The 12,191-nt window shown below is 46.8% G+C and overlaps 1 protein-coding gene across 4 annotated transcripts in view; it reads left to right on the top strand.

Annotated features, from left to right (window-relative positions):
• bag6l (BCL2 associated athanogene 6, like) overlaps positions 1-12,113 on the top strand; it is a 77,182-nt gene extending 65,069 nt beyond the window's left edge. For all 4 annotated transcript variants that reach the window (XM_048616644.1, XM_048616643.1, XM_048616642.1 and 1 more), the window contains 8 exons: positions 1,172-1,274; positions 1,834-1,958; positions 2,950-3,114; positions 4,907-4,975; positions 6,983-7,123; positions 8,170-8,277; positions 10,240-10,386; positions 11,762-12,113. In XM_048616644.1, the coding sequence (XP_048472601.1) occupies positions 1,172-1,274; positions 1,834-1,958; positions 2,950-3,114; positions 4,907-4,975; positions 6,983-7,123; positions 8,170-8,277; positions 10,240-10,386; positions 11,762-11,857 (954 nt within the window). In that variant the 3' untranslated portion in view covers positions 11,858-12,113. The remainder of the gene's footprint in view (positions 1-1,171; positions 1,275-1,833; positions 1,959-2,949; positions 3,115-4,906; positions 4,976-6,982; positions 7,124-8,169; positions 8,278-10,239; positions 10,387-11,761) is intronic.
• The last annotated feature ends 78 nt before the right edge of the window (positions 12,114-12,191 follow it).

Genomic DNA, 12,191 nt, shown 5'->3' with positions numbered 1-12,191 from the left:
AGTACCGGGTCCATTTTTGTTTGTCATTTATATAAGTGATTTTGATGAGAATGTAGGAGGCATGGTTAGCAAGTTTGCAGATGATACCAAAATTGGTGGTATTGTGGATAGTATAGAAGGTTATCTTACTTTACAAAGAGATCTTAATTGATTGGGTGAATGGGCTGAGGAGTGGCAGATGGAGTTTAATTTAGATAAATGAGGTATTACAAACAAGGGCAGGACTTGTACAATTAATGGTAGGGCCCTGGGTAGTGTTGTAGAACAGAGACCTAGGGATTCAGGTACGTAATTATTTGAAATTTGCATCACAGGTAGACAGTGTAGTTAAGAAGGGTCACTGGACCCGACATCTTAACTCTGATGTTTTCTGCATAGATGACGGGCTGAGCAACTTCTGTTTTTGTTTCCGATTTACAGCATCCGCAGTTCCTTGGGTTTTTTATGTGGTTAAGAAGGTGTTTAGCACACTTTCCTTCATTGCTCGGACCTTTCAGTATAGGAGTTGGTATGTCGTGTTGAGGTTGTACAGGACATTGTGTACTGTGTGCGGTCATGGTCATCCTGTTATAGGAAGACTGTTATTAAACAGGAGAGGGTCAGAAAAGATTTACCAGGATGTTGCCGGGAATGGATAGTTTGAGATATAAAAATAGACTGGAAAGGCTGGGATTTCTTCACAGGAGCATAGGAGGTTGAGGAGTGACCTTACTGAGGTTTATAAAATCATGAGCATAGATAAGGTGAATGACAAGGGTCTTTTCCCTAGGGTGTGGGAGTTCAAAACTAGGAGGGATATTTTTAAGGTGTGTGTGTGAAGATGTAAAAAGATGAGGGGCAATTTCTTTACACACAGAACGGTTCGTGTGTGGGATGAACTGCCAGCGGAAGTGGTGGATGCAGGTACAGTTACAATGTTTAAAAGACATTTGAATAAGTATTGAATAGGAAAGGTTTGGAAGGATGTGGGCCAAACGCAGGAGGGTGGGACCTGGTTTAGTTTGAGAACATGATTGGTGCAGACTCGTTAGATCAAAGGGTTTATTTCCATGCTTTATGCCTCTAAATAATTGCTTCCTTGGGGTCTGATAGAGAGCTGATTTTGTTTATAGTAAACGGCCTGATATGAAACCATGCTGCCTGCTGATGATGTTGTTTGTTTTCTCTGTAGGCATCTGTTGTAGTCCGAGATGAAGTAGACATCACTCGTACGAATTTGGATTTCTTAAGGGAGCAGTTCAACAGGATCGCCACACACATTCTCCAGTGCACTGGTACTGTATGCAGTGGCTTCCTGTTTTGCTGCTGCTGCTGTTTGTTTGTTTCCTTCCTTTTGCTGACCCCTCTTTTGCTTCCATCCCTACCCCTTTCTCGCCTCCATGCTAGTTTTCTGCTGGCCTTCAGTTCAAACAGGTGCTTAAGTCGCTCTGGGATTGTTCTTGAAGTAGGGGTTAGGGGTCTCTGAGGTTACTTTACCTGATTAATAAACCTTGTCCCATCCTCCTCAGAGTGACGCATGTGCCAGTTTCTTGGGATGACAAATGGGCAGAAATCCCGGTAAGTTTCCCTCCTGTCAGCAAACTGCAGGGGTTTCTGAGGCTATTTGGTTGAGATCAGCTGTTGCAGCACACGGTCTTGAACCTGCACTTGGATTTGACCCACTGAGCTGTCAGGGAGTGGTAGAGAAACTCTTTTCTCATTCAGTCACTCCTTCATTTGTCTGCTATAGCCTTCTTTCTCTCACTTGTCCTGGCTTAATGTTCTCTCTGACATCTCTCTCTCTCTCTCTCTCTCTCCCCCACCTCCCCTCCCTCTCTCTGTCTCTTCCTACAGACGCTAGTTTTGGTCACCGGCTGCTGGAGTTGTGTAATCAGGCTCTGTTTGAGTGCTTGGCGCTGAACCTGTACAGTCTACGAGGAGAGCAGAGTGCGTTGACCTCAGTAATCAATGATCGGATCGTAAGTGAGCTTTTACGTTCAGGGACCAGAGCAAAACCTCGGGAAATGGCAGCAGATAGCGATGGTGTCTCAGAGGCAACATCACTGGAGTTGTATCGAGAGGCCCAGGCTAATACCCCTGGGGTTATGGGGGGGTCAAATTCCACCGTAGCAGCTTATAAATCTAAAATATAAATCCGAACTTAATTCCAGTTGTTGCTAATCCCAATGTAGACAGTAGCATACCTGTAAAGTCACTGGGTTAGTAATCCTGAAGCATGAGCAAACGTTCTGGCATCGTAGATTCAAATCCCGCCAAAGCATTTGGTGGAATTTAGAATCAATTATTAATTAGCTAATTAATTTAGTTTAATTAATAATCTGGAAGTATAAAATAATGGTGACCATGAAGCTATTTTTGATAGTTTTGAAAGCTCCTTTGGTTCGTCGATATCTATTAGAGAAGGAAATCTTACCATCCTTACTTGGTCTGAACTGCATGACCCCAGACCCTCTCAGCATTGTGGTTAACTGCACTCTGAGAAGTTCTAGCATGCCACTCAGTTCAAGGGAAGACAGGGATGGACAATAAATTCTGGTCTTGCAGGTGGCAATCCCATGAGAGACTCCAGTACAAATCCGAGTTTCTAAACGTCTTACGGCACTCGTGTATCGCAGCATGAAACGACGGCTGTATTTGAGGCACTGTTGTAAAACTTGGCTAACTATGCCTTCCTGCATACTGCCCCTCCCTTCCTTTCCCCTTCTCTCCTCCCCTTTCTCCTTCTCTTCCTTTTCCCTCCTTTTTCTTGAATCCTTCCGTTTGGTCCCACTTAACCCTGAAACCCCACTTAACCTTCAGACTGTGCATCAGCGCATCAGGTCAATGGTGCTCCTGATTACGATTCGCTTGTTAGCCCCAATGCTGCAGTGTTCCGAAGTGAGTTTAGGCTGGGAGCACTGTGTTCTAATTGCCTTTCATTCCTCTTCTGCTTTTCTTAAATCACCACAGCGGCGTATGTCGGTGGACGTCAACCCCTCACTGGTGAACTGGCTGACCACTATGATGGCAATGAGGCTACAAGTGATCATGGAGCACATGCCAGTGACAGAGGAGCAGATCCTGCAGTATGTCAGGAGGAGGCCGCCTCTGCCTCAGGAGCCAGCAGCCCAGCAGGTAATTTGCTATTAACTCTGGCAAAGAGGGAAAACATCCCTACGTTCTAGTGTTAAGTGCCCAAGATTGCCTTTTGTCAGATTGCTGCCACTGAGGCGTTGCCGAATGAATTTGCACGGATGTACCATCCGCAGTCTCATTTACAGTCAGTAGATTATGCTTAAACTGTAGTGGCTGTTCTGTACCGGAAAATGCAGCATCCTAGGTCCCCCAGCCAACAATACAATAAAGACCAGGTCAGTTATTATGGGGTCAAAACATAAAACACTGGAATGAATCAGAAGGGAGGAGGTCCTGATGGAAGGTCATCGACCTGAAAGGTAATTCTGAAACAAAAACAGAAAATGCTGGAAATAAGAGAGTTCAGACACCGTCCATGGAGGGAAAAGCAGGTCGTTTAGGTGATGGCTGAAGATGAATATTCTGAGGTCGCTGTGGGGAAACCCTCCCACTTCCCAAAAAAAAAGCAGCACTCTTCTTCCCAACTAGTGCTGTGGAGCTTTGACAGATCTGATCTGGAGGTAGCTTACCAGTTAACCCTTCCTGCACCAGCTCCTTTTTTTTTTGACTGGTATTTGTGATGCAGAGCTGTTCTCATCCTTCATTGAACTCCCCAGGCTGAATCGTTATGTGACCTTGCATGCTAGTTTGGATGCTGAGTCTTCTGCAGACGGTTGCACAGTGTTCAGCACCGTTCACAATTCCTTTGTACTTAAGCAGTCCGTTTGTAGCAAGACTCCGACAATATCCAGGCTTGGGCTGACAAGTGGCAAATAAAAGCAAAATGCTGCAGATCTTAGAAATGTGAAATGAAAGCAAATTTCTGGAGAACTCAGCAGGTCTGGCAGTATCTTGTGGAGAGAGAAAAACAGTTGATGTTTGGAGTGTGTTAATGTGTTCTGCGGAAGGGTCATCAGACCCAAAACGTTAACTCTGTTTATCCTTCACAGATACTGCCAGACCTGCTGAGCTTTTTCAGCAACTTTGTTTTTGTTCCTGATTTACAGAGTCCGCAGTTCTTTTGGTTTTTATAGAGAAAGAACCTAAACGTAGTCCCTTGGTATTCAGCGGTTTTATCATCACGGAATCCCTCACTAGCCATATCTGGTTGGGGGGTGCGCAGTTACTGTTGACTAGTAACTGAACTGGACTAGCTATTATATATACTGTGCCTATGAGAGTAGGTCAAAAGCTGGGAATCCTCCGTGAGTAACTCTCTGAAGCCTATCCACCATCTACGAGGCACAAATCAGGAGTGCGATGGAATGTTGCACACTTGACTGTATGAGTTCAGCTCCACCAACAGTTGAGATGCTTAACACCATCCAGGGCAAAGTAGCCTGCTTGTTTGGCACCACATCCACAAACATTCAAACCTTCCAAAGTGATGCTTAGTAGCTGCAGTGTATACCCTCTACAAGGTGCGCTGCAGAAGTTCGCCAAGGCTCCATAGACAGCACCTTCTAAACCCATGTTTGCTGCCACCTAGAAGTAACAGGTAGATGGGAACACCACTACCTGTAAGTTCCTTACCAAGCCAGTCGCTAGTCTGACTTGGAAATATGTTACTGCTCCTTCCACATTGCTGGGCCAAGGTCCTGAAATTCTCTCCCTGACAGCTTGTGGGTCTACCTACAACAAATGAACAACAGTGGTTTAAGATGGCAGCTCACCAGCACCTTCTCAAAGGCAAGTAAGGATGGACAATTAATGCTGGCCCACACATCCCACAGATTAATTTGTTTAAAAAATGCAAGTTATCGATATACTAACAGTGCTTTCTTCAATGCAGAACGTGTCTGAGGAGTGTATGGAGGAGCACCCAATAGAGTCTGAAGAGGCTGTACAGGAAGCACCACAGGTAATGAGAGAAACCCCCAGCCTTTTAAAAGCAACAGGCAGACCTGAAATGTTCACTTTCAGCACAATTCTTAAAAGCCAGCCTTCCAGCCTGGCCACTCTTGGTAAATACTGCACACCAATTTGTTACTCTGACGAGGTAATGGATGCAGACCTCCCACTTTCAAAGACCTTGGTGCTCTCTTGTGGCATAGTGGTAGCGCCCCTATCCCTGGACCAGGACACCCATGTTCAAGTCCCATCTGCTTTGTTAAGTGTGTGAGTACACCTCTGAACAGGTTGATTAGAAAAATGGATTATTTTTTAAAATGTCGAATTCCTTGGTCTGGAGCAGTTGATGGAAGTTATCTAATAACAGCCAGCTCTTGTCAGAATGCAAGCACAGGCAGATAATGACAGGAGCCCACACATATCTCCTGCTGCTTTGAGACAGAGTTTTGGATGGGGCTGGTGTGAACATAGCTGACAATGCATGAGATGAACAAGCTGCAATCAGCATACCTTGTGGCTTTGATTCACTAAACACTGTGCAGTGACAGTCGGGAAACTGGGGATGGTTGAAATCCTATAATGGCAGCGACAACTTTTCTAACGCAGTGAGGGCAACGTGCTGCTCATGGTTGGGGAGTTGGGCGTTGGTGGGGTAGGATGTGACAAACCATCAGTGATTTCAAAAGGAGATTGACCATCGAAATATATGTATGGGCCACTTTTGGAATGCTCCGTTCAATTCTGGTCACCCTGCTGTAGGAAGGATGGCATGAAACTTGAAAGGGTTCAGAAAAGATTTAGAGGGATGTTGCCAGGGTTGGGGGTTTGAACTGTAGGGAGAGGTTGAATAGGCTGGGGCTACTTTCCCCGCAGTGTCAGAGGTTAAGGGGTGACCTTATAGAAGCTTATAAAATCATGAGGGGCATGGATAAGGTGAATAGTTGAGGTCATTTCTCCCAGGATAGGAAAGTCCAAAACTAGAGGGCATAGATTTAAGGTGAGAGGGGAAAGATTTAAAAAGGGACCTAAGGGGCAACTTTCTGATGCAGAGGGTGGTAAGTGTATGGAATGAGCTGCCAGAGGAAGTGGTGGAAGCTGGTATAATTACAACATTTAAAAGGCTCTGGATGGATGTATGAACAGGAAGGGTTTAAGAAGGATATGGGCCAAATGCTGGCAACATTGGACTAGATGAATTTAGAAAATCTGGTCAGCATGGACAAGTTGGACCAAAGGCTCTAATCCGTGCTGTACAGCTCTATGACTCTGTGGCTGCAGGGCCTGAGCAGAGACAGTGGGGCTGACTGAATTGCTCTGCAGGGACCTGACGTGGACATGCTGGGCCACTTTGGTTTCACAATCATAGAACGAAGCTATGTGTTGAGACCCTCGCTGCTAGTTGGCGTTTTCAATATTGAAGGGGAGGTGATGGCGTAGCGGTATTATCGCTGGACTGTTAATCCAGAGACCCAGATAATGTTCTGGGGTCCCAGGTTTGAATCGCACCACGGCAGATGGTGGAATTTGAATTCAATAAAATAGCTGGAGTTTAGAATCTAATGATGACCATGAATCCAGTGTCGATTGTTGGAAAAACCCACCTGGTTCACTAATGTCCTTTAGGGAAGGAAACTGCCATCCTTACCTGGTCTGGTCTGGCCTACATGTGACTCCAGACCCACAGCAATGTGGTTGACTCTTAACTGCCCTCTGGGCAATTAGGGCATGGGCAATAAATGCTGCCTGGTCAGCATCGCCCCTCATCCCATGAATAAATAAAGAAAAAAAGATTGGAATTCCTCACCAGCTAACCTACCATCAAAATCTTACCCTGAGAACATTATCTCAAGAGGCCCTGTAATTTCCTTCCCTGCTGTTTGTTGACGTGTCTGTGCCCTCTGTTTTATTTTGTTTTAATTGAGAGTTTATGTAGATGCCGGTTGCCTTTAAAACGTGACCCCCCCAGTGCCCCCCCTCCTTCCCAGTAATTTAGGGCATTTTTGCTTTGGCTTGACAGAGGAAGGACTCGACTGCTTCTCCGGCTCCCGCCACCACCGCGGAGGAGGTGATGTCGACGGAGCCTGCTGTATCGATGGGGGCAGACGCTGCGCAGAGGGAAGGGTCGGAGGCAGAGCCTTGGGTGGCTGCTGTGCCACCGGTAAGTTACTCCATGTGTGCAGCGCAGGAGCGGGTCAGCTGTCTTCACTGATCCATTGAGATTTCCGTAGCTCCACTCAGCCTCCACAGCCTATCCCTCCCTCACCGTCCCTCCTATGTTTACCTGGCAGTCCCTTCAGCGCAGTTACGCTGCTCGATATCAACGTTCTGGTTCCACGTTCCCGCCGTGCTCCAGGTCATAAAGTATCTCCTGAATTCCCTATTGGGTTTACCGATGACTGTTTTTTGTTAGTGACCTCTCGTCTTGCAACCGCGCCCCCCCGGCCACACGTGAGAATCTTTCCTCCGCAGATTCCCCTGCCAGTCCTTTCATGATTTTAAAGTCCTCCATGAAATTATCCCTTGGTTTTCTGTGGAAGAGCCCCAGCCTATAAAACAAAAGATCTATGTCTTGTTTCTCATACCCAGGAGGGTGTTTCTTTCTCTATTCTTTTTGTGGGATATGGGTGTCGCTGGCTGGCCAGCATATCTTGCCCATCCCTAGTTGCCCTTGAGAAGGTGGTGGTGAGCTGCCTTCTTGAACCACTGCATTCCTCCTGCTTGGGTTGACCCACAATGCTATTAGGGAGGGAATTCTAGGATTTTGACCCAGCGACGGTGAGTATTGCGACAGGCGATATATTTCTAAGTCAGGATGGTGAGTGACTTGGAGGTGGTGGTGTTCCCGTATATCTGCTGCCCGTGTCCCTCAAGATGGAAGTGGCCGTGGGTTTGGAAGGTGCTGTCTGAGGATCTTTGGTGAATTTCTGCAGTGCATCTTGTAGATAGTAACTTACAGGTTGTGGAGCTCGTTAGTCACACCCCACCCCAGCCGCCAAAGTCAGACGTTGTCCAGCCCCTGGGACAGGCAGGGGGTTCAGTTCTGGCCCTCTGGAAGTAGACAGAACAATGGGTCAGTCTCTGTTTTTTTTTCCCCCTTTTTGGGACCGACTGGTGCAGCGGGTGAGACGCTCTGCCCCTCTGGGACTGGGCAGCGCAGTGGGTTCAGTGCACATGTTTGTGACTTTTTGTTGCTTTCCATCTCAGGAGTGGGTGCCCGTAATCCGACAGGACATCCAGACCCAGAGGAAGATGAAGCCACAGCCTCCTCTCAGTGACGCCTACCTCAGCGGCATGCCAGCTAAACGGCGAAAGGTACCGCACTTTCCCTGTGATCTTATCCATGTGTCTCTCACTTCAGCCAATGCTAACGGGTTTGATAAACGTAACAGGAGAACAATGAAAGTGAGCTGGCTGTCAAGTTGATCTATAAATGGCTCCTTGGATTTTATAGAGGTATTAAACCATTGGTTAGTACTCATCTGGGATATTTTACCTAACCCTGGCCTTGCACTTCAGAAAAAACAAAATTGTTAAGATTTTGAGGAGAAAGCCAAACAGATTTGTTAAAAGGATACTAGAGATGAAGCTGTATAGAGAAGCTGAGATTGTCCTCGCTCATATGGAGAGCAGGTTATGGCATGAATGGTGTTTCAACAGAGTAAATGAGGAGAAACTAATTATCATTAGGTAACCACATGAACCAAGTTTACAAGAATTGGCTCAAAAATCAGCAAGTCACGATCTGCAGTGCACTTCCTGTGAAAGGGTGGTGGAAGCAGCAGCAATTTTTTTTGACAAGGGTTTGTATGAATTACTTGGGAAGGACTGTTTTCAGGTTATATCAGTGGCAGAGGAGTAAGGCTAATTGTGTAACTCTTGCACAAAGGGCGAGCAGAATGGCCTCACCGTGTGCCGTACGATGCTATAAAGCGGTTCAGAAACAGTGAAGGTTTTATTCTTTTCTGTGACGTCTCGTTTTCGGGACCCTTTACCCGATGCAGTGCAGCCAGTGTCCCAGTGCGACAGCTCGGTGATATTTAAATTCAGCAAATGGAACCTGGATTTGAAAGCTGACCGCGGGGATGGTGACCACGGAACTGTCTTCGATTGTCATTAAAAACCCATCTGTTTGTTGAGCGACCTCTAGGAAGGAAAATCTGCCACCCTTACTTGGTCTGGCCTGCACGTGACTTCAGGCCCACAGCAGTAAGCTCAGCCACCCTCTGAAATGACCTAAAAAGTCACACAGACCAAGAGCAGCTAGGGACAAACAACAGATGCTGGCCTTTCCAGTTCTTCCCATGAAAGAATATTTAAACATTGGCCTGCTTTTTTATGATGACACGCAAATATCCTGTCACTTCTGCATCAGTGTTTACCATTGGATCTGGTGAAGTAAACATTTAGACTAGAAATGTGTTTGTGAGCCATTTTCCTGTTATATTATTGTAAAGTCAGTTAGCTGATGTGAAACACGAGCTTCTGAATTATCTTTACCAATGCCTCGGCCGTCTATGCGTTTTCTTTGACGTTGAACAGTTAACCAGTATTACTAAAGAAAAGCTTTGTGTCTCCTGGTTGGAATCTGCACTAAGTCAGTCAGGTTGTCATGAAAGCTGGTGTTGTTCGATTCAATGGTGTCAGACTGATTTTGCATCTAACTCCATCTATCTGCTTTGGTTCTGTAATCATTGATACTTTTACCCGACAGAGGTATGTATTAGATTCTAAATAGATTCCAAGTTTTAGCCACTTCTCCCCGCTAACCCCCACCCGCCACACCCAGATTCACATTACTTTAAGCGAGAGAGTTTTACATTTCTGCTACACCTTGTGTAAGTGCTTTCTGACACTGTCCTAAATGACCTAGCTCTAATTTGCATCAGAGAAAATAGTTTCTGTCAATCAACTTGGTTAAATCCTTGAGTCAACCGTCCTGGTGACTGCTGCCTGCACTTTTCTATCACTCCTCCCTTAACACTCCACAGTACTGGACTGAAATCGAGATAAGGATAGGGCCAATACAGTCCCTCACTGGTGTGCTTTCCTGGTCCTGTCTTCTCTACCCCAGCCCCCAAAGTTGTCAAATTGCAACACACTCTGTTCTGTTCCATGTTTTATAAAAGATCTTTAGCAACCTTAAACAGAAGGTTACAGGTGTGCTACAACAATCATGTGATGTGCAAGCAGTAGTGACCTCTCTCTCTCCTGGCGGTCGCTGCTTTGAGCCCAAATGCACACTTGACTCTGAAAGCTTCCTTCTGTCTGTTGCAGACGATGCAGGGTGAAGGGCCACAGCTCTCTCTGGCAGATGCCGTGGGTAAAGCTGCGAAAGCTGTAGGCGTCAAACCGGTCACCAGCGCAGAGAGCCTAGCTCAGGATCTGGAGAAAGCAGAGGCCCAAGAAGCCTACAGGCAACAGGTAAGAGGGGGAAAATTGAACTGAGGTGACGTTGAGCAGTGAGAGATGAAGATTGTTTAGCTCAGAGCAGGGATGCGGAGATTGCAGGAGAACTCAGGCTGGGGGAGAAGAGTGTACCACGGCTTTCCAAAAAAAAAGCGTTAGACGAGGAGACTAGTACAAATCTTGCTTTAGTGCTGATTGGGAGGTGGAGCAGAAAGTGCCAACACAGTAAAATGTTGAAGGCTGAAGGTGGGGAATGTTCCCTCTGTCAGACAGTGACTTTTCTCTTGACTTTCTACCTTGAGTGTAAGAGATCTGCTAGAGAGTTGGTCTCCCCCTATACTGGGGGTGTTCCAGTTTGGCCTTTTGTTGAACTCTGATTTTAATTGCTCTGTCAACTGGGTCGGGGAGGGCGGGGGTTTGGGGGGCTGGGGGGAGCAGGGGGCGTGGTGTTGATGCCTTCAGCTGTCTAGGCCCTAACTTCTTGGAATTTCCTCTTTATACCTCCTGTTTTCTGACAATACACCTTAGAACCCACCTCTCTGTCCAAGTTGTGGGTCACCCAACCTCATACCTTGCAGAGCTGGCGGAGGTTAGAGAGATGAGGAAGGTTGGAGGCTGCATGAGGATGGAAGCTTTAAAACTGACTCATTAGTGGAACTTCTAATTTAAAAAAAAGTCAGTGCATTTTTATTTTTATTTTTATTCATTCATGGGATGTGGGCCACCATTTACTGCCCATCCCTAATTGCTCAGTGGGAAGCTAATACCCTACTGCTGTGGGTCTGGAGCCACAGCTAGGCCAGACCAGGTAAGGATGGCACCTTTCTTCCCTCAAGGACGTTGGTGAACCAGATGGGGTTTTTCTAAAAATGGACAACGTTTTCGTGGTCATTGTTAATTCAGATGCTACCGCCTGCAGTGATGGGATTTGAGCCTGGGCCCCCTCAGCAATAATGCCACCGGAGCCATCACCTCCCCCTGCATTTCCTACATTCCCAGACCCAAGAGGGGGTACGGTTAGACAGTGTCATTGCTACTGGTCGCTGGCTTGTGGTGGATGAAGATACATTTGGAGTCAAATGTGTTACGTCCCAAGCGGTAACCTTACTGTTCTGGAAATAGACGCAGCCCCTACCCCCAACCTGGCAGCCAAACTAGTAGGCAATAGTTTCTATAATGGTGAAAGTCCGATGCCTGGCAACGACTGCAGGTACGTGGGGAAAAAGAACAGGAGAGTGGGACTAACTGGGATTGCTTTTTAGAAGAAGCCAGTATGGATTTGTTGGGCCCAGTGGCTGCCTCCTGGTTCCTGGGAAGGGAGACCCGTGAGCGTTGGGCGAGGGGAGGATTTGAGGGCTCGATGTGATCCCGTTGTTTTCCCTCCTTCCAGATTCAGTCCGACATCCAGAAGAGGATAAGAGAAGACCCGGAATACAATGCAGAGCGGTTTCCAAACACACACACTGCCTTCGAGGAGCCCTCATAGTGCCACCTCCATTCTCTCCCAAAAACCCCACCTCCGTCGGGACTTGAGCTACTTGTCCAGTTTCTGACCAGGGAGCAAGCCGAAGGTTCCCATGTTGTGTGCGTGTGTCGCCGTTGAGAATCCACTCACTGTCCACACTGTTCATTATTCTCCTCCCGCCACGGAAATCCGTGTAGCACTTTTTTTTTGTTGTTTGTTCTCAATCTTGAATAAAGTACCACAGCTCTGTGCAGCAGTGAAGCCTGATAAACCTCGACAAAGCCTTTTCTCCGTATTGCTTCTCAGCAAAGGAAAGTGGTCTCCTTTCTTTCCCACCCACTCCCCTCACCCCCCT

Source organism: Rhincodon typus, chromosome 35, assembly GCF_021869965.1.
Source record: "Rhincodon typus isolate 14 chromosome 35, sRhiTyp1.1, whole genome shotgun sequence".
Classification (NCBI taxonomy): domain Eukaryota; kingdom Metazoa; phylum Chordata; class Chondrichthyes; order Orectolobiformes; family Rhincodontidae; genus Rhincodon; species Rhincodon typus.
This window is presented reverse-complemented; position numbering and strand designations above follow the sequence as displayed.